This window comes from Pygocentrus nattereri, chromosome 1 (assembly GCF_015220715.1).
Source record: "Pygocentrus nattereri isolate fPygNat1 chromosome 1, fPygNat1.pri, whole genome shotgun sequence".
NCBI lineage: Eukaryota > Metazoa > Chordata > Actinopteri > Characiformes > Serrasalmidae > Pygocentrus > Pygocentrus nattereri.
The window spans coordinates 53,469,499-53,496,737 of record NC_051211.1 but is presented as its reverse complement, the minus strand read 5'-3'; the positions used below and the strand labels follow the sequence as shown (position 1 = coordinate 53,496,737).

Below are 27,239 nucleotides of genomic sequence, written 5' to 3'. Positions count from 1 at the left end.
TAGAAATTCTCTTGGAGGTTTTAAACACCTCAGCGTCACTGCTGGACTGAGAACAGCCCACCAACCAAAAATATCCAGCCAACAGCGTCCTGTGGGCAGCGTCCTGTGACCACTGATGAAGGACTAGAGGATGACCAACACAAACTGTGCAGCAGATGAGCTGTCGTCTCTGACTTTACATCTACTAGGTGGATTGACAGGGTAGGAGTGTCTAATAAAGTGGACAGTGAGTGGACACAGTGTTTAAAAACTCCAGCAACGCTTCTGTGTCTGATCCACTCGCACCAGCACAACACACACTAACACACCACCATTCCATCAGTGTTACTGCAGTGCTGAAGATGATCCACCACCCAAATAGTACCTGCTCTGTGAGGGTCCATGGAGGTCCTGACCACTGAAGAACAGGGTAACAGAGTATCAGAGAAACAGATGGACTACAGTCTGTAACTGTAGAACTACAGAGTGCAGCTATACAGTAAGTGGAGCTGATAAAGTGGACAATGAGTAGGTCATAATGTTATGTCTGATCAGCGTAGGCATTGTCCGCGATCTACACATCATGCGCAACACTCAATAGAGCACGCCTTGATGTGTAGATCAGCGGAAATGCGTAGGAACCCTATCCGCCACTTACAAGCGGGAAAATTGTACAACAACCCGGATGTAAACAATACAACAGTTTGAACGGGTGTGGACGCTGCGGTGGATTTAACGCAAATTGTATCCATTGTTCATTTAAATCAGCGACGACAATATCAGATTAACGTATGTTAGTTTATCATCTGGTTTATTTCGCGGTTAATCCGGGTTAAATTCGCGGTCTCGGGCTAAATTAAGCACAAATGCACCCATAGCTAATGCTAATGCTAACCCGGCGTGCTCCGCAGAGGCGCCAGTAAAAAAGCCAGTTCTGTCATTTTTTTTTGCCATTTATCTACAGATTTACTCAGCGGTACTGACTCGTTTAAATTGTTTCCCTATAGTTTTTCATCTGCTTGAAGACAAACTCCACTGATTTTTCCAAAAAATTCCACAACTTAAATGCTTAAGCAGAGCCGTTCGGAGCGGTTTGGTGTGAAATCCTCTGCTCACAGTGGCGGTGATGGGAACCAGACGTCCACCTCTAAATACTGCCTTGTGGAAATAACATGCTGCTTGATGTCTGAGACATTGTTTTACTGTAGTTTTGCGACGAGAGTTTGGCCTTGGGTGTTGTAAGGCAGAGTAGTCGCATAAGAAAATATATTTTTTCCAGGTTCATCACTATTTTACCACCATCATCATCACGTATAAATACTGGGAAGATGCTTGTAGGTTCACTGGTGGTTTTGGATAGTGACTATAGTATTGGGGGCAGTCGTGGGCTGGAGGTTAGGGAGCTGGCCCTGTGACCGGTTCAATCCCCAGCACCGACAGTCCATGACTGAGGTGTCCTTGAGCAAGACACCTAACCCCTAACTGCTCCCCGGGCGCCGTGGATAGGGCTGCCCACCGCTCCGGGCAAGTGTGCTCACTGCCCCCCTAGTGTGTGTGTGTATTCACTTGTGTGTATGTGGTGTTTCACTTCACGGATGGGTTAAATACAGAGGTGGGATTAAAAAAGTATCGCTTAAACTTAGTATTGTCATCATATGCCGTCACCTGTGCCTCCGTGTACAGTCAGTATTGCACTGGCTTTTTCATCTCAGCTTGTAGATCTTATTGCAGATTTTTGTAGTTGTATATATGCCTGTAGATGGGATTTTTAATATTTATTCTTCCTGATATATTGTTTTCACCCTTATTATTATTACTGTCCTGTGTTGTGTGACTGATACTGGCTGCTAAATTTCCTCTCTCTCTCTGGTTATATTTGTATTGTAGCCATTCTACGGGGGCAGTCGTGGGGCTGGAGGTCAGGGAACCAGCCCTGTGACCGGAAGGTTGCTGGTTTGATCCCCTTGGCTGACAGTCCATGACTGAAGTGCCCTTGAGCAAGACACCTAACCCCCCGGGTGCCGTAGTGTGCATGTGTGTGGGTGTTTCACTGCACGGATGGGTTAAATGCAGAGGTCTAATTCCACAGTGTGCAAACACAGAGACAAATGGTTGTGGATTCTATTTTAATTCTAATTCTGGTTTCTAAACAAAACCAGAGTTGGTAAGTTTCTCTAGAATGAACCATTTCAGACCAAACCACTCGGAATGACTTTGCGTCTCATTGACTGAATTACACTGATTGGGGAAAATCATCAGAATTCCCCTTTGATTCAGGACTCTAGTGCACAAGGAGTTATTTCTTCAGGGGTTTAAGCAGCTTAAAGTAATGATGATTTAAAATAAGGTGAAGTCTATCATTTAGGATATCGTCACATCCCTTTGGAACAGGGCTGTCCAGTCTTATCCGTACTGCAGGTTTTTCACTCCACACAAGCTGAAGCGCACCTGATTCTACTTGTTTAATCAGTTGGTCTTAGTATTCAAACATTTCATCAGGTGACCTCCTGCTTTATGAAGTGAAAACCCAACTGCGGCTGAGATCGGACAACCCTGCTCTGGAACGTCTATTGTTATGTGTGTGTGTGTGTGTGTGTTTGAGTGAGTGATGGTAGGAATGCATGTTTCATTTTATTTTGTTATATTTTATATTTATTATTCTCTACATGTGAACGTCTGTCTGATGCTGCGCTCTGTGAGCTCCTGTAACCAAAACCAAATTCCTTGTATGCGCAGCAGACCTGGCCATTAAAGCTTGATTCTGATTCTGATTCTGATTAATTAGTCACACATGCTATAGGTTATGTGTTTATTCTCAGGAGACCCCAGTTTACACACACACGCCGTTATTTAACATGTATAGATTCCTCTTTTGGATCCTTGCCCTTCTCAGTGGTACCTCCCCATTCTTCTACAGAAGGTTTCTTATGGTTGTCTCACTAGAATCTGAGACACTCCAATGTGTGTTGTGTATATTGTATATGTAACTAACTATTGTGTGTAATAAAATATATATATATATATATATATATATATATATATATATATATATATATATATAAATCAAATTTAAGATACAAATTGAATCACTAAACGGTATAAAGTTCAGGTAATAAGCCTGAAGGTTTATTTTTTTCCATTGTGTTTTTGTCCATTTTCTTTCCATCATTCTTCTCTTTTCTTTGTCATAATGCAGGTGGGAAAGTGACACTAGTGTCGTCGCAAAATGCAGGAGGATGCAAGCCGCTCTGCCACCTACACGATGCCCTGTGAGGACTACGTCCATGTAGTGGAGTTCAGCCCCTATGACTGTGGCTCCGCAGCTTCTCTTCTGGCTTATGGGGGAAACCAGTACGTAGTGGTGGGCACTTGTCGTTTTAAGGTGAGTCCAGTGTTGATATGTGCGCACACACACACACACACACACACGCACACATAAAAAGTGCTGTTCTTTATGTCAGACTGGTGGAAAAATAGCAGGAAATCTCACTCAAGGCTTTTTTTTTGAGCCATGCTATGCTATGTAATTTAATATCTGATTGTAATATTCAAGAAGGGGGATTCAAGAAGATTCATCCGATTTCAAACTGATTGATTTCACTTCTAAGTCATTCCAGATCAGTGCAGTGAGCTGTAAACGGTGTAAATGAGCATAAAGTTGATTATGTAATTCTACAAGGTCTCAGTCTGAACCTCCTCCAGCTGTACGAACGACATCAACACCACAGTCAAACTCATCCCAGACTGGACTGAGCGTGTCGGGCGTCGCTGCGCTCCCGGCTCTTTCAGTGGGATTTCGGAGATCATCCAGTGCTGTGGAACCAGCGCCGAACGCTCTGAGCTGCTGGAGCTTCACTGCTGATGAAAATCACACAGCACAGTTATGACGGATTCACTCTGATTGACGTGGAGAACGCAGAACGCTTTCTGCTCAGGGGTCTCATCTCCTCTCAGACTGAGGGGGGCCGTCTTCCACTGACAGTCAGAAACTCTATGTCCCCCTCTTACAATTGGATTGTGATTGGTTCCTCGGGGCCTCACGGTTGTAAAATTGTGCCGCTATGAAATCGGATTAATCTTTTTGAATCCCCCCTGTAGTTACAGTTACTGATGCACTGATCTAGTATACTGCATTGGTAGTGGCACCAATCCTGACTCTACTAAATAGATTGACTATTGATCAGCTTTGACCAGTCTGCATTCCATTCTGTTTCTTAGAACTGTAGTCATTTTATTTTATAACCCTCATTGGGCAACATCAATATCAAGGACAAAGTCTTATATTTCCACTGTGGTACTTTTTTTTTTACATTTTATAGCATTTTGGCAGACGCTCTTATCAAAAGCCACTTACAACTTGATCATTTTTACACCGGTAGGCCAAGGTGCCGTTAGGAGTCTTGCCCAAGGACTCCTATTGGTATAGTGTAGGGTCTACAGTCCCCAGTCTACAGTGTAGAAGGAAGAGGTGTTACCCACTACACTATCCAACCACCACACTTTAGCCTCTACAGTATATTTATGCTTTTGCAGTTTGCTATTTCAAAACACGAGTACTTTTAACAGAGTACTGGTGTCTAATCAGTGCTCTATACCCTGGGTTTAGATGTGTGAATCAGAAGAGAAAATGCTTGATCAGTGCATCCCTAGTTGCAGTCGACACGACAGTCAATCTTTTGCTGATTTTTTTAGTCTGTATCTTGAATAGAGTGGTCACTGTAAGGGTTGCAGCACACCACAGAGGGCTTATACATCATAAAAAGGTATTTTGTCGTTGAGCCTGTTTACACCTTGCATTGGCTGAGTTTACATGCAAAGATTTTTGCCAATCTGATTGAATACAGCCTGATTTATAGATTAAGACTGAGGTGTTTATGCTCGCTCCTCTCAACAATCTGATGGAAAATCTCTGTTTATATGCTCATTACAAGTAATCTGATCCAAAAACGGCGCGCATGTGTAGAGAACCACTTAGTGTAGATGTTACCATGACAACGAGCATCACGTGAGTCCAGTCAGACTGAGACGAGTTTTCAGACGGCGCACTTGTGTTTTTAATTGCTTGAAAGATTATGGCAGAAAAATGTGCTTCACATGTATCGAGGAAGCGGCGAAAGGAAGACGTCGTGTTCTGAGATGCATAAGCTGGACGTCCGTCCCACCGCCGTCTTTTGAAGATCGGAGCATAAACCTCGTCTCCTCTGCAGACCAGTTTCTCCTCCTCGTGTTGCACGGTATAAACTTTCACTATGATGCGACGTATTTGATCAGAACGTACCTAAGTACCTATTTCCGATAGGAAATGTAATCGGATACAGGCATTTTCACGGACATTCTTCTATTTAACGGATTATTTACAGGGTTACCCACCTCGATCAATCAGAACGGCGTCAATCTGACTAGTCTATTCCTATTCAGGAGTGTACATGGACGTGTTCTCTTCCGATTGAGCTATTAGTCGGATTATTAGCGTCTTATTATGCTGCATGTAAATGTGGCTATTGGCATGTATGGATTGAATCTGGATACATTTTCACTTTTACCAGTCACTGTTTTAAAATGAGTCCCCTTTGTGATTAAATGAGACACAGTTGTACCTTTCATCCTCAACACGTTTCCGATTTACACTTTTTTCTTTGTTACAATATGAATGGACAAGCTTGACCTTCCGTATTTCATTTTGTTGTTTATTCTCTCACCTGCAAGTCGGCTGTTATGCAGTTAACACAAATAGCTAATCAGCCAATCACACGGCCAGAGCTCAGTGCATTTAGGCCTGTAGAGGTGGTCAAGACAACTTGCTGAAGTGCAGACCGAGCATCAGAACGGGGAAGAAAGGGGATTTAAGGGGCTTTGAACGTGGCGTGGTTGTTGGTGCCAGACGGGCTGGTCTGAGTATTTCAGAAACTGCTGATCTGCTGGGATTTTCACACAAAACCATCTCTAGGGTTTACAGAGAACGGTCCGAGAAAGAGGAAATATCCAGTGAGCGGTCAGTTGTGTGGACGAAAATGCCTTGTTGGTGTGAGAGGTCAGAGGAGAATGGGCAGACTGGTTCCAGATGATAGAAAGACAACAGGAACTCAAATAACCGACCAGAATCTCTGAGGAACGTTTCCAACACCTTGTTGAAAGTGTGCCACGAAGAATTAAAGCAGTTCTGAAGGCAAAAGGGGGTCCAGCCTTTTACTAGCAAGGTGTACCTAATAAAGTGGCCGGTGAGTAATTCATTACTGAGTATGGATAAAGAATTCAGTTTGCAGCAATTAAATGTTAAATGTGGTCAAGATTCGTCTTTGACCAGCTCTCAATGCATCCTGGATTACCATGTGGTCAAGTAAATGATCTGGGCATGATCCGATCAGTATAAACACTTTATAGTGCAAGGTGTAAACAGGCCCTTTGTGTCTGAGTCAGCGAGTAACTGTTTGTCTCTGCAGGAGGAAAATACGGACATAGAAGGGGTCGAATTCAACACTCTACGTGTCTTTGTGCATGGCGTTCGTGTTGATGCTCTTGCATGGAGTCCAGAGTCCAGACTGGACAAACTGCCCCAGATTATTAGGTGGGGATGACATTTTTGGTCAATGGGCCTGTTTATGTATTGGTTAGTGCCATGGTCTTCATGAACTTACAGCGCATATGTTCATTATCTGTTTAGATCTAGCAGATGTGCTGATTATTGTTTTCCTTTCTGCTCCAGGTTTTGCACTGCTGCAGCTGACAGAAAGCTAAAGCTGTTTACGTCAGATCTTCAGAACCGACATGAAGTTAAGGTAGCGCATTTGCAGTTTTCATATCATTTAGACCAGACCTTTAGACCAGACCATTAGACCAGAACTGGTTACAGGGGTATTTCTAAACACTTGGGCACAATCCCATTTCACCCCTCACCCCTACCACTGAGCCCTTAAGCCCTCTTCTTTGCACGTTCACGTCTAGGGGGTAGGGTGTCCCAATTTTTGTTGAGATAGAGGGGTAGGGCGAAGTGTTAGGGCTACGTGGCCTCCAAACAGGGTTTTTCAGAGGCAAACGGAGTGTTAAGAGAGAAAAAGCAAAACCAGCAAGCTGGCTGTGATAGAGACCAAAGAAATCCGCAAATGTGAGAGTTTACTCTGTTAATAAATTCCGATAATCACTGTTTTATCTTCGTTTAAGGTCGCTTCAGTGTATTTTGGTCTTTTTCCTCATAACAAGCATGGAAAATCGCTAATAGCATGCTAATGTCTCGGTAGCTAACCAGCTAACTTTCCCATTCCACCTTAAATAGTCCAGCAGTTCTGATGCCTGAGGTGCCAGAATGTAACTGCTGCACCATTTAAGGTGGAACGGAAAAAACAAGAAGAAAAATTCGAACAAGAATCTGGTGAATCTCTGACTTCAGCTTCACATCACTGAAGAATCAGGGGGGTAATAATAAATAATTGCCCCCCTCTTTGAAGGCGTATGATCCCTAAATGTAACTAAAGCCCAGCAGTGAGGAGCTGAAATTCACCCTCCTCTGCTGTCACTGCAGACGGGCAGGGTCGCCCACAGAGCAGTGCCAGTAGCTGTTAAAGAAGAAATGATTTCGTAGGGCAAGATTTCAACCAGTACCGCTTGTAACTCGGTTCCAAGGGGTTACCATGACACTCGAAAGCAAGGGGATGGGGTAAAAAGAAGAAATGAGATTGGGCCTTGGTCTTCTGTCTGTCCACCGTCAGGCTGATGGGTTAGATATGGAAGGAACTCAACATCACTGCTACTCCTTCTAGAAATTAATGTCCAACAAAGGTCAGTGCAAGGGGCCTTCGATAGAATCATCCAACAAGGAACAAAGAACCCAATACAGACTGCTAGGGATATTGTTTTACTTCGTTCATGCATTCATGAGTCCACCACAGGGGTGTCCAGTCTCCTCCACAGAGCCCGCAGGTTCTTCTTCCAACCAAGTAGCAGCGCACCTGATTGTTTGAAGACTGAGACTAATTGAATAAATGAGTGGAATCAGGTGTGCTGACTTAAGTAGAAAGAAAACCTGCCTTAAGACTCATGTTCATGAGAGGTTACAACAGAAGAAACCACTACTGTCCAACAGAAAGCGTTTCAAGATTGCTAAACACCAAGTGGGTGTCCTACACAACTGGAACTGAGGACAGATGAGAGAAAACTTGTACTTTCCAGTACATCTACAGCATGGAGAAAACAGAACACTGCATACCAACGCCAACACCTCATCCCAGCTGTGGAGCATGGTGCAAGGAGCGTAATGGCGTGGGGCTTCTTTGCTGCCTCAGGGCCTGGACGGCTTGCAACCACTGTAGGACCAACTCCCTCCTCAAGTTGTATCCCTCAAGTTGGGTCATTCAACATGACAATCCAACACGCAGAAGTACATCAACTGCAGAACGATTGAAACGGACAAAATTAATGTCGTTGTTTATTCTGACTTGAAGCTGGGATCCCATTTTTTTTAGATTATTTCAGATGGTTCACAAATGCTTTCTAATAACCTTATCTTTCTCAAAATCGGTGAAAAGCCAAAACAGTTGTTCACACCCTGTTCACATTATTTAAGCCAAAAAAATCCAATGGCGTTATCCCCCCATTTGTATTTTGTGCTTGTTATTTAGGTTGCACAGTAATATTGGAATATTACTAGAGGATGACCAACACAAACCGTGCAGCAGCAGATGAGCTGTCGTCTCTGACTTTACATTTACATGGTGGACCAACAGTGCGTGTATGTCTAATAGAGTGGACAGTGACTGGACACAGTATGTAAAAACTCCAGCAGCACTGCTGTGTCTGATCCACTTGTACCAGCACAACCCACACTACCACACCACTAGCACGTCAGTGTTACTGCAGTGCTGAGAATGATCCACCACCCAAATAGCACCTTCACTCACCACAGGAGTGAATGGGGAGCAGGGCTGTTAAATTTGGTGTTTTGGGTACAATTCGCTCACACTGGCCACTGGATATTCAACATGGCACCTCATGGCAAAGAATCTCTGAGGATGTGAGAAATAGAAGTGCTGCTCTCCAGAAAGACGGCCTGGGCTATACAAAGACGGCTAATATCCTGAAACTGAGCTGTAACCCGGTGGCCAAGGTCTTACAGTGGTTTTCCAGGACAGGTTCCACTCGGAACAGGCCTCGCCGGGGTCAACCAAAGAAGTTGAGTCCACGTGTTCAGCATCATATCCAGAGGTTGGCCTCAAAAAATAGATGTATGAGTGCTGCCAGCATTGCTGCAGAGGTTGAAGAAGTGGGAGGTCAGCCTGTCAGTGCTCAGACCATACGCCGCACAATGCATCAACTCAGTCTGCATGGCCGTCGTCCCAGAAGGAAGCCTTTTCTGAAGCTGATGCACAAGAAAGCCTGGAAACAGTTTGCCGAGGGCAAGCAGTCCAAGAACATGGATTACTGGAATGTCCTGTGGTCTGATGAGACCAAGATAAACTTGTTTGGCTCAGATGGTGTCCGGCACACGTTGTGGTGCCCTGGTGAGGAGTACCAAGACAACTTTATCTTGCCTACAGTCAAGCATGGTGGTGGTAGCATCATGGTCTGGAGCTGCATGAGTGCTGCCGGCACTGGGGAGCTGCAGTTCATTGAGGGAAACATGAATTCCAACATGTACCATGACCTTCTGAAGCAGATCATGATCCCCTCCCTTCAGAAACTGCGCCACAAGGCAGTTTTCCAACTTGATAACGACCCAAAACACACCTCCAAGATGACAACTGCCTTGCTGAAGGTGAAGGTGATGGACTGGCCCAGTACGTCTCCAGACCTAAACCCAGTTGAGCATCTGTGGGGCCTCCTCAAGCAGAAGGAGGAGCAGGGCAAGGCGTCTAACATCCACCAGCTCCGTGATGTCATCGTGGAGGAGTGGAAGAGGATTCCAGTAGCAGCCTGTGCAGCTCTGGTGAATTCCATGCCCAAGAGGGTTCAGGCGGTGCTAGATAATAATGGTGGTCACACTAAATATCGACACTGAGCACAATTTGGACATTCACTGTGAGGTGGACTCACTTGTGCTGCCACCTATTTAGACATATTCCGCTGTAGTTGTAGTGAGGTCAGTTTTCTCTGATGTGACTCATTTTCAAAGGTTAACAAAATCCGTAGAAAAAGCTTAAACTTGATGATTCATTAATTTTGTAGGTTAGAGGCTATATTACAGAAACCTACTAACTATTGAATCTCCTCTTCACTGTTGGGACAGTAGCTATTACAGTACAACAGTTCCTAACCTCATGATCTTATCCGTTACCTCCAGATATTAAACCAGTATCACACAAACATCCTAGTAGACTAAATATCTTAAAAACTGACCTAACTTTAAGACAATCCCAGAGGTAGCTTAATGGTGTTACATGTATCTATGTTGAAAACAGTGCTTTGACTGGAGTTTGTTTTCTAACATTTGAAAAATTTCCCCCCAATACTTTTGTGTTAATGTTGATGACACTTCTGCACAATTGAATGCAAATTTCCTGTTTATTTGCTGAATTTAAAAAATAAAAGATGATGTAAAATGTGGTCTTTGCAAAAGTTTTGGCTTATTTGATCTTTTATAGCTTTTCCTATTAAATTAATTGCCATAAAAAAACAAAATGCCGTATTTATGTTTGCTCTCCACAGATGATGTGTTAACTTGCGTTCACTTATAGAATCAGTAAGACGTCCAAACTTCTCCATATGTCTGTACGTGCTCTCTCGTCAATGCCAGTTTGTCCACAGTAGTAAATAAGGGCTTGGAAGTGCTCTTTCAGGGCAACCGTACATATGTGTGTGATTTTCATGTTTCCTTTGTTGCCTAGGTGATGGAAGGACACACCAGTTACATCAATCATGTAGTGTTTGAGCCCACGGAAGGAAAGCAAATAGCATCGGTCAGTGATGATCACACTTGCAGGTCAGTCAAAGCCTGTGCATGTGTGCGCCTGTGCGCCTGATTGTGTTCTGTTCTATGTTAATGGTGCAGAAAGTCCTGACCACGGTTTCCAACGCGAAACCCGACCCTAAGCACAACACGCCCTGCCGCTGCTCTGTGTAAGTGCGAACCGCCCGCCGGCCCCCGTTTCCCTCAGTAATTGATTAAACGTGGAAATCCAATCAGTGACTGAGGCCTTTTTCCTTTCCTCGGCGACGGTTAACGAGTGCCTCGGCCGGGGCCGAATCAGTCAGCTCCTGAGGTAACTGTGGTTTCCCGCTAGTGCGAGGTAACCTAAGCGAGCGCTCCAGGAGTCTCAGGGCTTCCCTTTTACGTCAGAGACGTGTAACCGACACACCTGGACGCCGCAGAGCTGCCGGCTGCTGTGGTCAAGGGGGCCAAGCACTTTTTCTGCCCCTCTTTCCCAACCCGCAAAACCAGGAAATCAAAAACCCCTAATGGCTTCAAGGTGGATGGGGACCAAAAAGAGAGTTTTCTCTTATAGAAACTTGTTCACAGCCAGCGTTCACAGAGCATAGCGGAGTGTGGAGTGCTGAGCCAGGATTATGGTGATATCGGTCATTAAAATAGATCGTACATCAGCACTCTTGCTGTGTTCTGTGAATGAAGAACCAACTCCAGACTTTCTGGGTGTGTGTTACTCAGAAATGTTGAAGTGGTTTCTTTTTGGCCTTTGTACGGTAACATATGCTGTTCCCTTTCCAACATTTTCTTGAGTTATATGAGAAGATAAGGTCTTCTGAGTGTTCTGTATGTAGAATTTCGCAGATTGCAGTTGGGCAAGCAGTGGTGTACAGCCTTTAAGATTACTGACACAAGCAGTGGTGTACAGCCTTTAAGATTACTGACACAAGCAGGGTGTACACCGCTGCTTCCCCAACTGAACCTGGTCTGTAGCCTGATTTGGTCGCGATTAGATTGACATGGAATCCTGGATTAATTTCCTCTCTTACAAGTCCTACAATTTTATTGCCTTCTGCCATCCCTGAGAAAATTCCAGGTTGAATTACCTATAGTTTTTCACCCAGCTAAGCGGTGGTCTGGTCATTTCAGTCCTGTATAGATACACATCTTTGTGATTTTCATGACAGGTGACCACTGCTTCTCGTCTACCACACCGTTTCATGTTAATTGCTTCACGAATTTCAAAACTATAGAAGCTTCGGAAGAGTCTCTCTCCCATTTACGTGGTCTGGGTGATAGAACTTTGTCTCTGTCCACTTTACACTGGAAGGGCATTACAAGGTCTCACCTTATTTGGATAGTCCACTGTAGCCCCCTATATATTGTCTACGGATGTTCAAATTATCTAACAAGCTATCTGTTGAAACTCAGTTGATTCTAAACAGAGGTGGGGTTAGGGTTAGGATTTGGACCAGGGTTAGATTTTGGGTTGAGGTTAAAGTTAGGGTCAGGATTAGAGCAGGTTTACAGTTAAAGAGATTTATGGTTAATTTAGTAGATATTTAGCTGAACGTAGCTTGAAAACGGATTAAGTATCAAGTGTTACCCACTACCCAAGTCAATCAAAAAAGCAAGGCTTATTAAAGAGGTGATAAAGGCATCTACAGTATAAAACCTTACTTTATATTCATATTATACACAATTTCAGCATATTTTGGTTTTATAAAAATAATGTTGGGTGTGTAGAAAATACAACCCAGTAGAAACTCACTCATCTTGCAGCTCTTGCGGCAGTAAAAACAAGGCTTAAAAGCTTTTACATTGCCTGTATTACTACATTACCTTAGGACTCCTGAAAAGGAAACGTGCTGGTGATGTTGCTGCAGAATGGTGAGTAGATAGATGAAATTAGCTACTTACAGCAGGGGTGTCCAAAAGCCCGGCCCCAGGGCTTCTGTTTTTTTCGAGTGTGTTATTACTAGCCCGCCAGCCAGTACTCTGCAGTTTTTCCTTTCAGAGATGCTGTAAAATTACAGAGCAGTGCGCCACACGGTGGTAACGAAGTTAAAGCTTAAGAGCATTTCTTCTCTGCGTAGACCTGCAGCTTCATGTACTGACACACATTTAGTTCGGACTGCAGCCAAAGAGCTCAAACTCAACACGGAGGACTTCTTATCAGAGGAAATTCAGAGGTTCAGTACTTACAGTGGAAGATGGTGGTTGGTTAGTGTGGTGGGTAACGCCTCTGCCTTCTACGCTGTAGACTGGAGTTCAATCCCCCACCAAGGCAAGCACCCTACACTACACCAATAAGAGTCCTTGGGCAAGACTCCCAACACCGCCTTCACCTTCCTGTGTAAAACGATCAAATTGTAAGTCGCTCTGGATAAGAGCGTCAGCCAAATGCCGTAAATGTAAATGAATAGTAACGGCTATTTGTACCGTTTAATCTGCTTGTCTTGTTTAACCTCTTAAACTCCTTAAGACCACCGGAGGTTCCAAAATGCACTTTGTCATATTCTTCATGGCTTTCATATTTCATAAGCTACATTCAGAAGGTGGGCGTCGTATGAGGCTGTAACTGTCTTCTTTCCAGTCAAATGGGTGGTAATATTTGTATTTGATATTTAATTAATTAGATATTCATTTTCTAACAAAGCGGAAAATTGATAGATTTTTAGTTTAGTTTGTCTCACAAATGACATTTTTGCAGAAAGTGCACACTTTAAAATAAATAAAACGAATACATTAGATGTGTAGTGTTACTCTTAAACAGTGGAATTACTTGTTATAAGTGCCTGTCGATCCAAACTGTTCTGAATGAATAATCCAGGAATAAAAGAAGCCTCGTGCATCTTTTACACAGTGATAGGAAACACGGCAGCTCACCGAAAGCTCTGATTCTATGCACTGATTTTTTTTTGAAAATGTAATATTTTGAATAATTTATTAATAATAGTTATTTAAGATGGAGCGGAAAATTCAGTTAAGAAGCTGGTGAATAGGAAGTGTCGTAGTTTGTCATCACTAAAAACATCACGAAAGCTTGTCCTGTATTATTTTAAGCCATTTCAGTTTCTGTTAATTAGACGTATTTAGCAACTACTTAAAAAATAACAACTACTGGACATTTGGCAGCTTGTCCTGTCACAGCTAACTACAAACAACTGGTTAATTAAATTAAAATACAGTTCATTATGTAAACATAGTTGCTTGGAAACTTCACACACAGCTCATTTAGTGAACTAACATCTTAAAATCTTAAAGAGCTGAAATGATGCTGCATCCTGCAGAGCTATGATGTTGTCATTATACAGATGAGGCGTAACGTTCTGACCGCCTCCTCGTTTCTACGCTCACTGTCCACTTTATCAACTCCACTTACTGTATAGCTGCACTCTGTAGTTCTACAGTTACAGACTGTAGTCCATCTGTTTCTCTGATACTCTGTTACCCTGTTCTTCAGCAGTCAGGACCCCCATGGACCCCCACAGAGCGGGTACTGTTTGGGTGGTGGGGCATTCTCAGCACTGCAGTAACACTGACGTGGTGGTGGTGTGTTACTGTGTGTTGCGCTGGTCTGAGTGGAGTTTTTACAAATATTTTATTGTTAGTGCTTCACATTTAGATCCCAATTGTTAGTCGATTAATTTGCATGAATAACGATATCAAAACCTTTTTTTAATTTTTTTTTTTGCAGCCCGGTTCTCTGTGTGTTGCCACTGGTGTGTGGGTGTGTGAACGGAATCAGCTCAGTTCACTGCATACGTCCCTCCCGGGGTTTTATTATGTCTAGACACGCCGGTCTCTACTGCTACTTCGCTTTCCTTTGCTCTCTCGCCATGTGAGCAGCGCCACTGTCAGCGTGCAGCCCGTCACTAGCCTGGCCCTGTAGTGCTACGCTAATGTTTTGCTGCACTCATCACCCCGGGCGGAGCTCGAGACGCAGCCTCTGAACCCGAGCCCTCGGATCTCCGCGCACCTCCCCTGTCCGCTCTGTTGATGTTGGTGGAGGTTTCGCTTGGAGGTTGGGATGAAAGAGAGAAGTGTTGGTTTTTGTCACGGTTGGGGGGCGAGAGCCTTAGAGCGAGTAGTTCTGAATTAATAGGCTTCACCTCCTTTTCGGCCCAGCTAGGAGCTGGACGGCCCGAGATCTCTGCTGAAAGTTTTTGATTGCTTGGACGAGACCTGCCTAACTTGCAGTGTGAGTCTCTGCTAGGCTCCAAAGTGCACACTTTGATAGTACATCTCCTGTCTCATCAAGGGCATTTGACTTGCAATTAGTGCTGACTGTGATGAATAAGTCAGCAGTTTGGGGAACCCTCAAAGGGCATCGGGAAGAGCTCCTTTTCTTGTGCCACACAAACCTTAACTGGTGTGTGTGTGTGGGGGTGTGTGTGTGTGCTTGAGAGAGAGCAGAGGGGCTACAGGAGGCCTGCTAGAGGAAACATCCGCTATGAGCCTCTTAGCCTCCCTCCCCTGTTGGGCCAGAGAAAACAGTGGAGTGCTCCATCTGCAGAAAGATTTAAATTCTGTCACGTTGAGAAAATATAGGACGCAGGAGGAAGAGCGTGAGAGAGAGAAAAAGAGAGTGGAAGAGAACAAGAGGGATGCCTTTCAAGTCAGCCCACACAAACTGCACTTTTGATACAAGTGGGAGTGGTCAGGCTCAGCTGATCCCGTGTTGCCTTTGCGATGCCTGCAAACCCCTTTGGTTCTGTTCAGAAAGTCCACGTTATTTCTTTCTTCGGTGGTGCTTTGAGATGTCTGTGTGTGCTTTTGTGGTGGGGTGTGGTCCTTGAGCTGGGATTCTTTTGAAGATTAGTGCAGGTTTATTTATGTTGGGGAATGCAGCGCTTCGCAATGCCACCTACAGATGAGAAGCGGAAGTGCAGGTCACTCAAGGGAAATGCTGAGTTGACAGAGTTCATTCTTGGAGAGGAAGGCGCACCTGATTAAACTGGTTTAGATTTGCAGCCGGGCAATTTTACCTTTTATCACCTTGAATGAAAAACAATCTGTTCAGTGTTGATTTGAACTGGTCAAATTAAAAACCTTGTTTTACTCAGGAAGGACAGAACATGACCACAATCCCTTGCATCTTCCTGCCTTGGATCCAGCTCTTCTTGCCTCAGCGGCCGTCCGCTCAGCTCAGCTCAGCTCAGCTTACCTTTTCCTGTTTCTGAAGGTGTGGGAAAAGACAGACGAAGCAGTGCTTGTTTTTCCTGTCCTTGATCTGCCGCAACATCAAATGCTTCCCTTTCTTTTTCAACCCTTAACGTACCCCTCCATGGCAGGAGTTACCTAGTCCTTATGCAACACCGGTGCTGCTGTGTCAGCACCTGCCCCCGTCTAGTTTGTCTGCCCTGCCTCTTAAGCTTCTGACAAAGCATGGTTTTCTTTGTTTTCTGTTTTTTTCTGCGCCCCCGCTTGGAGTGCACCGTAGGTTCTTCAGCGAGCAGTCCTGGCCAGCGGTTTTTGGTGTTGCGTGCGATCAGTCTCTCCCACTTGGCAAAGGCGTTTGAGTATATGGGTTGTGACCATTGTTTGTGTGGTCTGAAACCTCACTCTCACTCACTGCAAGCGAGGGTCTGTTTAAGACCGGCAAACCCTCCGAGCTGTGAACTTGCGAGCACGAGTAACTGGCATGAGGTTTGGGCCGAACCACAGAACTGTTGTCTCCAACGATCCTCTACTTGCGCATCTTGGTGAATCTGTGTTCGCATAGGAGTCTACCAGAAAGCACTTCACACATTTAGGGGGGTCTTTTGGGGCGCTTCGTCGCTTCTTCTCACAAAGTCTTCCCAATGACCTCATCAGTCAGCATCCTAGAATCGTTCCCAATCACGCAGTCATTTCTTTTTCCCCCCCTTCTTCATTTCTCCTATGCTGTGCTTTCTAGATTCCCAGAAACCCCTGCAGCAACCTCATCCCATTCGGGGAACTTGTGGCTGTATTCGCTCGGGCGGCTCTTGATGTGGTAAACCGAGGATCCTACTCTCAGTAACAACCAACTTCTCTGTCCAAGTGATTTATTACATCCGCGTGCAAGGCCTCTCACTGTATCTGTGCTCACCGTGGCCAGGCTGTCTTCGCGGCTTTGCGAGAGGCCAGATTAAAGAGCAAGCAAGCTTCTTTTCCCAGGAAGGGAAGCCTGCGAGGCACTGACAGTTCCCTTCTTCTTTTGGATAACAGTCGAAGCAAGGATTTATGACATATAAGAAGGGCATGCCCTTTTGGCGAACGCTGTCATCATTGTGATCCCCCTGTGCATTGCTTCTACGTTGCATTTTTGTCATTGAGTCTTTTAATGTTGGGCGTTGGGAACAGTTCCTGTAGAGCGGTTTCGGAATTTTCCTCAATTTTCTCCCCAATTTAGTTGTATCCAATTCCATCCACTAGTTAGGACTCCCCAATCACACGATACCACCAGTGCTAGGAGGATGAAGGCTAGCACAGGCTTCCTCCGAGACCTCTGCATCTTTTTAAACTGCTGCTCATGCAACGTCATTGGACAGCCGAACGTGCTCAGAGAAAAGCGTCAGCCACCAGATCTGTTACGCCAGTTAACAGACGCTTGCGCTGAGTGATGGGGGGAAGATGGGGGCCATCCTACCCACCCAGAGAGCGAGGCCAATTGTGCTCTCTTAGATATCCTGGTAATTGGGCCACTGCTGGTTCCTGTAGAACTTTCATACCGATTCCCCCCGCTCTCTACCTCCCACCTCAATATGTACAGATCACTCGGTGAGTTGCTAATCTATTTGCAAGCTCACCTCCTACTTTCAGCTCATATTTTTAGATTCTGTTAGCATTTGAAATCAATAATGGGGCTGTGATGGAACAGACCTCTGCACATTGCATCCGCAATGTGGGGAGCATCAGAGCTCTGGACGGCTATTTTTGGACCCAAACATCCCGGCCCCTTCTTTTCGAGTGCGTAATTGGGTGCCTATTAGTATCATTCTGTGTTTGATTAGGACCTGTGTTTGATTTCTGACAGCGCAGTTCCTTTTTTAGCCTCCATCTCATTTGATTTGTTTTTGCTTTCAGGCTTCCTGTGTGTTTCAGAATAGAAATGGAATTAGAACACCTAAGGACAAGGATGGCATAAAATCCCAGTTCTGGCTTCTTTTGTTTCCTGCCTCTGGCATGTGGCCCACTTCCTCTGTGACCATGACCTCTTGTCCTTGCACGATTAGTTGTTTTGAAATCTTCAGTGAGGTCATACCATGCCTACCGTACCCAAAACTAGCTTTTATTTCTGGTCAGTGCTCACTTGGTGTGCACAGTCACGAGTTGACCTCCAGACCCTCCATGTGTTCGTGTAGATTCTTTTTGTAGTTTCGAGTTCATGAAGTTTAACTTCTAAGCTTCATGAGCGTTTTCTCTGAATGTGATGTTTTTGTGAAGTCCGTTTTAAAACTGCCAGCCCTCCCATTAAAGTGATTCATGTCTTAAGATAGCACACATAGTAAATAAATGCTTACCCGAAGGATTTTTTTTAAGCTGAAAGAATTTTAGATTTCCTCATCACTTCTCCCACTGCGTGCACTCTTTCCAAGTCAATTTTTAATGTCATAAATACACTTAGGAGGACGCTAAGACGATATATTGTCTTAGGCTGATAGCTTGGCAGTTTAAAAATACATGTTTCTGGAAGCTGGAGTTTAGCGCTCATGCCCCATTAACCTCCATTTCCCAATATAAGTTATAGAAGGGGGCCACAGATTGCTGTAGGAATGTAAAGTGACTCATTGGATTCATTGGCCTTTATTCAACAAAGATGCATACAGTCAAATCTGATCGTTTTGCAGTTCAGCAGTTTCATTTTTGGTGTATCTGTACAGTGGTCATTTAGACAAGCGTCATATTTTGTGTCCTTAGCATTTACAGATATATATTACACTTGAGAAGTGTTTGTCTCCACAGTCATGTATACAACGTGAGGCCATATTTTGAAGCAAAATGTTTTATTTTTTTTTGCAGTTTTAACTACAATAATCTATACATGACTATACAATATATAAATTAAAACAAATGCCAAATAAATATTGTAAAATATATAATGAAAGTTGTCCCCAGGAGTCGAGTCACTGGCGTTACTGCCTAACAAAAAATTTCTTATTTTGAAATAAAAGTCACACGGTTGACATCACTTTTTGGGGCAGTCGTGGGCTGGAGGTTAGAGAACTGGCCCTGTGACCGGAAGGTCGCCGGTTCGATCCCCTTGGCTGACAGTCCATGACTGAGGTGTCCTTGAGCAAGACACCTAACCGCCAAATGCTCCCCGGGCCGCAGATAGGGCTGCCCACCGTTCTGGCAAGTGTGTTCACTGCCCCCTAGTGTGTGTGTCTGCTCACTAGTGTGTATGTGGTGTTTCACTTCACGGATGGGTTAAATGCGGAGGTGGGATTTCCCCCAAAAAAATAGCACTTAACTTGAATTTCTTTTACCTGCACATAGTAAGTCCACTGTCTCTATCACTTATCAGAGATTTTCTCATTTAGCTCATGATTTCATATGAAGCTTTTAGCTGAAGTCACTGGTGTGACCGACTTTATTCTGAAGTAATTGAAAATAGACACCACAGAAATGAATTAAATTACATACAGTGTATTTCCAAAAGTTTTCACTCACCCATCCAAATCATTAAATTCAGGTGTTCCAGTCACTTCCATGGCCACAGGTGTATAAAGCCGAGCCCCTAGGCCTGCAGACTGCTTCTACAGACATTAGTGAAAGAATGGGTCGCTCTCAGGAGCTCAGTGAATTCCAGCGTGGTACCGTGATCGGACGCCACCTGTGCAGCAAGTCCAGTCGTGAAATTTCCTCACTACTAAATATTCCACAGTCAACTGTCAGTGGGATTATAACAAAGTGGAAGCGATTGGGAACGACAGCAACTCAGCCACGAAGTGGTCGGCCATGTAAAGTGACAGAGCGGTCAGCGGATGCTGAGGGGCATAGTGCGCAGAGGTCACTAACTTTCTGCAGAGTCAATCACTACAGACCTCCAAACTTCATGTGGCCTTCAGATCAGCTCAAGAACAGCGTAGAGAGCTTCATGGAATGGGTTTCCATGGCCGAGCAGCTGCATCCAAGCCTTACATCACCAAGCGTAATGGAGTGACCTGGAGTGACCAATCATGCTTCTCCGTCTGGAAATCCGATAGACAAGTCTGGGTTTGGCAGTTGCCAGGAGACGTGTCCTGACTTCATTGTGCCGAGTGTAAAGTTTGGTGGAGGGGGGATCATGGTGTGGGGTTGTTTTTCAGGAGTTGGGCTTGGCCCCTTAGTTCCAGTGAAAGGAGCCCTTAAAGCTTCAGCACCAAGAGATTTTGGACAATTTCAACTTTGTGCAGTCCCTGGTCTAGTGGCTAGGATTCGACGCTCTCACCGCCGCGGCCCGGGTTCGATTCCCGGTCAGGGAAGTCGTCTGTTTGGGGGCAGTCGTGGGCTGGAGGTAAGGGATCCAGCCTCATGACCGGAAGGTCGCCGGTTCGATCCCCAGAGCCGAAGCGCATGACTGAGGTGTCCTTGAGCAAGACGCCCAACTGCTCCCCGGGTGCTGCGGATAGGGTTGCTCACCGCTCCGGGCAAGTGTGCTCACTGCCCCTAGTGTGTGTGTGCTCACTAGTGTGTATGTGGTGTTTCACTTCACGGATGGGTTAAATGCGGAGTTGAAATTTCCCCATTGTGGGACTAATAAGGGTCACTTAATCTTAATCTTTGTGGGAACAGTTTGGGGACGGCCCCTTCCTGCTCCAACATGACTGCACAGTGCACCAGTGAACAAAGCAGGTCCATAAAGACGTGGATGAGCCAGTTTGGTGTGGAAGAACTTGAGTCCTGACCTCAACCCCATAGAACACCTTTGGGATGAATTAGAGTGGAGACTGTGAGCCAGGCCTTCTCGTCCAACATCAGTGTCTGACCTCACAAATGCGCTTCCGGAAGAACGGTCAGAAATTCCCATAAACATTCCTAACCCTTGTGGAAAGCCTTCCCAGAAGAGTGGAAGCTGTTATAGCTGCAAAGGGTGGGCCGCCATCACATTAAACCCTATGGATTAAGAATGGGACGTCACTCAAGTTCATATGTGTGTGAAGCCAGACGAGTGAATACTTTTTGGAAATGTAGTGTATTATAGTGATTATTCCATGATTGACAATGTGTGGTTTGATGCTCTTTAACAGCCTTTTTGTAAAATGCAAATGTAAAATTCTAATGTATAACAATTTTGATCATATTTAATACCCAAAATAAAAATAGAAAATAACAATATTACAAATAGTACAGTGGATGTACTTGTTTCATGTGCATGTTTATTTTAAAAAATGCTTAAACTATTCCATTTTCCATTTAGAGACATAATGTGCTTTTGTTATCACTGTCATCCAAAAAAAAAAAAAACGACACCACTATGGAAGCATCTCATACACTAAAATAATACTGGATTTAAATATATTATTTTAGGGCTTCTGAGTGGCGCAACCGTCTAAGCGTTGGCTCGGTCATCAGGAGATCGCGAGTTCGATCCCTGGTGATGCTACAGCTGTCCGTAGCCGGGAGTCCAAAAGAGCACAATTGGCCTCGCTCTGTCTGGGGGTGGGTAGGATGGCCCCCCTTCTCCCCAAATCACTCAACACGATACGAGTCAGTGCAGGCGTCTGTTGACTGACGTAACAGATCTGGTGGTTGGCGTGTTCGGCTGCCCCGTGAAGTTGCGTGAGCGGCAGTTGGAAAAGAAGCGGTGGCTGGTTTCACAGGTCTCGGATGAAGCCTGTGCTGCCTTCACCCTCCTAGCGTTGGTAGTATCATGTGATTGGGGAGTCCTAAGTAGCAGGTGGAATTGGAGACGACTAAATTGGGGAGAAAATCAGTTTAAAAAAAAAAAGTAAATATATTATTCTAGGAGAATAATTGTACTACACAAACACATCATTCTACATGAAGATGTTTATTTCACGTTTTAATTTTCCAGTGGTCATAATTGTAACACTAGAAAGTTGGGTCAGTAAGGTCAACAGCGCACTCATGCTCCACCTAGGGGCACGATCATTGGTTCATGAGGTTCATTGGTTCACTGAATATTGCCCAGTTTATTGGCTACCTACAGACACATCTGCTTAATGTAAATGACTTACTGGTCAATCGGCGCTTGATTTCACGCACTGAGGCTGATTCGCATCTCTGCTTCTACATCCTAAACAAGTTTCATGGGTCAGCAGAGTAGTTTGGACGTTCTTAAAGGCGATCAGATCTATGCTCCTTTGTACGCAACTTTGATGAATAAGGGCCAATGTGAGCTTTCCAATGTGGTGGATTAAATCTTTCAAAGAAAATGTTAGCCTGTTAAACTGAAGTCTGTGTGGTTTTCCTTCCCGCAGGGTTTGGGACTTGGACGGCAATGAAACCGTCTCGTTTCGACTGTGGTCTCCAGGGGTCAGTGTATGCTGGCACCCAGAGGAGGTCTTTAAGGTGAGTTACAGTTAGAACTAGATATCGAAATTCAGTGTTGACAAATTACTGACGGACTTACAAGAGTATCTAAAAAAAAAATCAGTGTTATTTAATAATCAGGCTCAAAGATCATTTTGTGTTAAATCATTTTTGTATTAAAATCACAATTGACCTATTTTCAGATACCAAGAGATGCATTTTAAAAAAATTATAGCCTCTACTCATAAAAGATTGTTCTTAATTCTTCATGGTTCTTTAGTAAAAACAGTCATTCGATATAGAGCCATGAACACTCAAAGAACCATTTCATGCTTAAAAGGTTCTTCGCATGGTGACATGGTTCTTCAGATTGATGGAGAACATGTTGAACAGGGTACTGTATAGCACAAAAAAGGTTCTGCTGCTGTTGTGACGTCAAGCTTGTATAGCTCGTATAGAACCTTGTATGTATACACCGCCTTCTCCATCAATCTAAAGAACCATTTTTCCTTGCAAAGGAACCTTTAAGCAAGCAAATGGGTCTTTAGTTGTTCATGGTTCTAAATAGAACCACTGTCTTTGCTGAATAACTCTTAAAAAAACGTCTTTTTAAAGTGCTTACATTGTCAAAAATGTTGTTTTAAGTTTAAAGATTTGGGAAATTAAAGCTAATGCTATAGAGCCTGTAAAACGTCTGTAGAAAGGTTAGGGCAGGGGTCGCAACCCAAATGTTAAGAAGAGCCATTTTGACCTTTTCAACAAAAATCAAACCACTTTGGGAGCCACAACATTTATGTCCATTTTACCATGTTGGCTGTAAATACGTCTCAGTATGTGCTGATGTCCTAGTATAGCATAAAAAATATAAAATAAACAAAAACACGGACTTATTTTGCTCTGCTTGAAGCTTTAGTTCAGCTATAGCTGCTTTTCTCACATCTCTGGCAGGAAACCTTTTCTCGAAAGTAGAACAGTTTCTTGTAAAACGTCTCTCAACATTCGACTGTTTACGAGACCGAAGTCGCTCCTCATTCGCCAGCTTCTTGTTTGAATTTTCCCATTCCACCTTAAATAAGGTGCCAGAATGTAACTGCTGCACCGTTTAAGGTGGAACGGCAAAATCCGAACAGAAAACCGACTTCAGCTTCTCAACTTTTTTAGTCACAGTTTCTCGTTGCACATTATTTGAATTGGGAAACCAGCTGGAGTGATTATAAATGCAAATGTATACTGTAAGTTTGGCACATTATGTTCAGGGGTCAAGCCTCAGGCCAGAAAAGATGGTTATTCTGGTCTTCTTGGCCAAAAAATCAGGCCAGAACCTGAAAAATGATGTCAGTTTAAATTTCAGTCACAATAGTTGGAAAAATTGCAGTTCAGTATTTCCCCCAAATCATTCAGCCCCATGTAATACCATATTTAGTTGTCAGAGTGCACGTGTAATATATTGTAATATATGTAATATATGACTTTTTAATCACGGTTTTTGCATTAAAATTAAGATATGGGGGGGAGGGGTAGCAGAGGAATCAGAATCAAAGTCAAAAGATGAGTATTTGGTGTTTAAAAGTTTTGAGTGACATGTTTTCTTGGTGCGGCTTAGAAAATGGATGGATGTTTTCTTGGTGCTCACAAAGTTATTAGTAAATGTTACTCCTGAGCAATGATACAAGCCTTTTCTGCAACACGAGCGAAGGTTAAAATTAGAATTTGTGAAGGAGTGCTGGCCCTAAATCAACATAAAAGGCTACTTTCATGTTAGAAAAGTGGATACTTTTTCAAATTCGAAGAGAATGATCGAAGCACATTCCGCCTCTTATTTCCAAAGAGGCAATAATTGAGATACATTTGCGGCCTTTACACCCGCACTAATAAACAAACTTGTATAACAGTTTCATAACATGTTTTCCAAAATGCTAAGAGATCTGAGCACGTGCACTTGGTTTCTTCCAGCTTATGGTGGCTGAGAAGAAAGGCACCATCCGTTTCTATGACCTGGTCTCCCAGCAGGCCATTCTGTCCCTGGACAGTGGACAGATGCCACTGATGTCTGCGGATTGGTGCCTCACCAACACCATTAAGGTGGGCGCCGTTGTAGGCAGTGACTGGGTGATCTGGGACATCACTCGCTCTAGGTAAGAACGCCCTTCGATTGGCTCTTTAAGGCCATGTTCACAAAGCAGGGAAAAGTGGCCTGGATCCAGCACTTTTCTTCATGTGACACCGATTTGTCTTCTGGGTGTCAGTGTGAACAGCAAAAACACATTTAATCTGACGTTTTCATGGGTGGTACTGAAATCTGATATGTATCGGAGATGAGTCTCAGTCTCAGCCAGATTGGAATTCATGTGATTTTTACATCAATCTGTCTCGATATCATCGTTTTGCGCTGCTGAGACTCAAACATTCAGGCTGTTTCTGTACAAAAAAAAAAAATAGAAGGCACTTATCGCAACTGCTCCACGTTCGAGGAGATTTTGAAAGAAATGACTGAATGTGGCTGTATGAGAGCGACGTCACGGAAAAGTCTCAGAGCAAAGTTTAAAGAATCCGAGGATGCGAACCAAACAAGTGACCGTGTCTGAATAACTGGAACGCCTTCTGGATGATCAGCCCAGCCGGCAGCCATCGGAACTTTATGATCGCTCGTGTGATGCTGGCGAAGATGAAGCTGAAAGCTGCGGGAGCCACTGGCGGTCGGTGGTTCGTTGGCAGTCGTGATTGTTTACCTCTGGACGAGCCGCGTGAAGCAGCTTGAAGCTCTGTTCTTTTGCGCATGTGGTCAGTTTAAGAGCTGATCTGTTCAGACCAATGTCGCGTTTAAAAGCCAAAGGAATAAAATGGGATTTGGTGACGACATCAGATTTGGGCCACTTTTACCTGCTGTGTGATCGTAGCCTTGGTGTTAAGTGTTTTAATCATTTCATGGCTTGAGGACTGGACAGAAGTAATGTTCAGTTACATTCTGTAAGTTCAAATGGGCTTAGATGACCATGTCCCAGCTAATGGACCTTGTAAGCAGCACACAAGACCTTGTGAAAATGACATTGTTGTCAACGACAGAGTGAAACATCTTTGACACCGTAGAAGCCTTGCACTATTTTGTAGTTGGCGGCAAGTTGATATTAGTATACAGAGCTGAGAATGATCCACCACCCAAATAGTACCTGCTCTGTGAGGGTCCACGGGGTCCTGACGACTGAAGAACAGGGTAACAGAGTATCAGAGAAACAGATGGACTACAGTCTGTAACTGTAGAACTACAGAGTGCAGCTATACAGTAAGTGGAGCTGATAAAGTGGACAGTGAGTGTAGAAACAGGGAGGTGGTCAGAATGTTATGCCTGATTTGGTGTATATAGTCCATGGTAGTGACCGCTAGGAAGAGAGAGCGCCAGTCAGCCAATTTGGCCACATTTACTTTTAATAGTTGCGCATAAGGAACGCGTACTTATTCATATGGCGATGAATTTTCAGCTAAACAATCATGATCATGAAACTTATTTATGGGATCTGAAATGTTGGGTTTTTTATGAACATATGGTAGTTGTGTCTGCTAAAGAGTAACTTAACTTTTAATGCAAGTTAAGGGGTATTGCAAAAGCTAATTTCCCTTAAATGATGTAAACGAGTGAAACGCTCAATTCTAGAAAAACGTACCGAGTCAGAGTTTGTCATAGGCACTCTGTAATAACTCAACAACGTACCTCACAGAGAATTATTAAATGTAATGGTCATGAATGTGCTGCCTAATGTCAGAGACGTTGTTTTACGGTAACCTTGCGATGTGTTCAGTCCGAAACATTTTTTTTTAAATCAGTAGAATTAAATTAAGAAGGTGTCGTTCGGAGTTTCCACCTTTATAGATAACTTCCAAAGTGTAAGAGTAAATAAATATGATACAGGATGCAGGGAGATTCACTCGAAAGAGGCCCGAATTTTCTGTTTTAGCATCACGTCTGTTAGGATGAAGCGTCTGAGCCAAAAAAATACGCTACATATCTTGACGTGTGTGTAATAGATTGCAATACATGCGATGCTGGAAGTGATCTTCGTTTTCTGCCAGACACATTTTGACGTGGCGCTCCTTATTGGTGCATTAGAGAGGTTAGACGTCGCGGCGGCTGTCCGGTGCCTACCTCCTCGGTCTGACTCGGGGGCATCCCGGCTTGTTCGAAGCTCCATACACCGAGGAGCTCATTGCACATTGTTTATTTCAGATTGCTTCATCCTAGAGGCAAGCTATTACAGAATATTCGGGGCCTCTTTCGAGTGAATCTCCCTGTAGTAGCAACATCCCAAAATAAAAATATAGTAGAAAGTGTTTTAAATATAAATTACAAGTCTTACGATTTTTTTACTGTGTTTATTTATATTTGATCATTTTAAAAAGCCAAAATCTATGCGGTCTGCATGAATGTCCAGTAAACGTTCTGTTTTGCTGTTAGTTACCCTCAGGAGAAGAGGCCGGCTCACTTGGACAGGGCGCGACTCTTCAGGTAAACACAACTCTTTTGTTCCCTTCAGCCCTGTCCTGATATGCGAGGATCAACGACGGTTACTGTTTTTATTCTCTCAGGTGGTCGAGAGCAAATGAAAATCTTTTCTCCACTACTGGCTGTCCAGGAAAGGTCAACAGTCAGTTTCAGGTGCATCACCTCGGTCACCCTCAGGTGAGTGAGGAGTTGAGATTGCGTGCACATGCACGTCGTCAGTGTTTGTCGGTGAGTTTCGGCGCTAACTCGTGCCTCGTTTCATACGATCTCATTGCAGCCTGTGATGATTGGCTCGTCTTCCGTGGGGGCAGGTCTTAGCTGGCACAGGAACCTCCCTCTGTGTGCGATTGGCGGAGACCGAAAAATCTCCTTCTGGACGACGGAGATGTGAGCTGGTATCTCCTTCTGAGGAATGTATCTATTTTTGTAGCTCTTTTTCTTTAATAAAGTCTGCTTTTTTTCATATGC

At 44.0% G+C, this 27,239-nt stretch overlaps 1 protein-coding gene across 3 annotated transcripts; it reads left to right on the top strand.

The window, feature by feature from the left end:
• Nucleotides 1–459: 459 nt before the first annotated feature.
• Nucleotides 460–27,239, top strand: nup37 (nucleoporin 37). Of its 3 annotated transcripts, none has more exons than XM_017715417.2 (10): nt 460–478; nt 3,176–3,361; nt 6,420–6,544; nt 6,683–6,755; nt 10,794–10,888; nt 22,225–22,315; nt 24,230–24,411; nt 26,724–26,774; nt 26,855–26,948; nt 27,049–27,239. In XM_017715417.2, the coding sequence occupies exons 2-10, from the start codon at nt 3,206–3,208 to the stop codon at nt 27,160–27,162; spliced, it is 981 nt and encodes a 326-aa protein (XP_017570906.1). In that variant the 5' UTR covers nt 460–478; nt 3,176–3,205; the 3' UTR covers nt 27,163–27,239. The 3 variants fall into 3 exon arrangements, with proteins under 3 accessions (XP_017570906.1, XP_017570904.1, XP_017570905.1); XM_017715415.2 differs by lacking the exon at nt 460–478 and adding an exon at nt 638–768; XM_017715416.2 differs by lacking the exon at nt 460–478 and adding an exon at nt 875–955.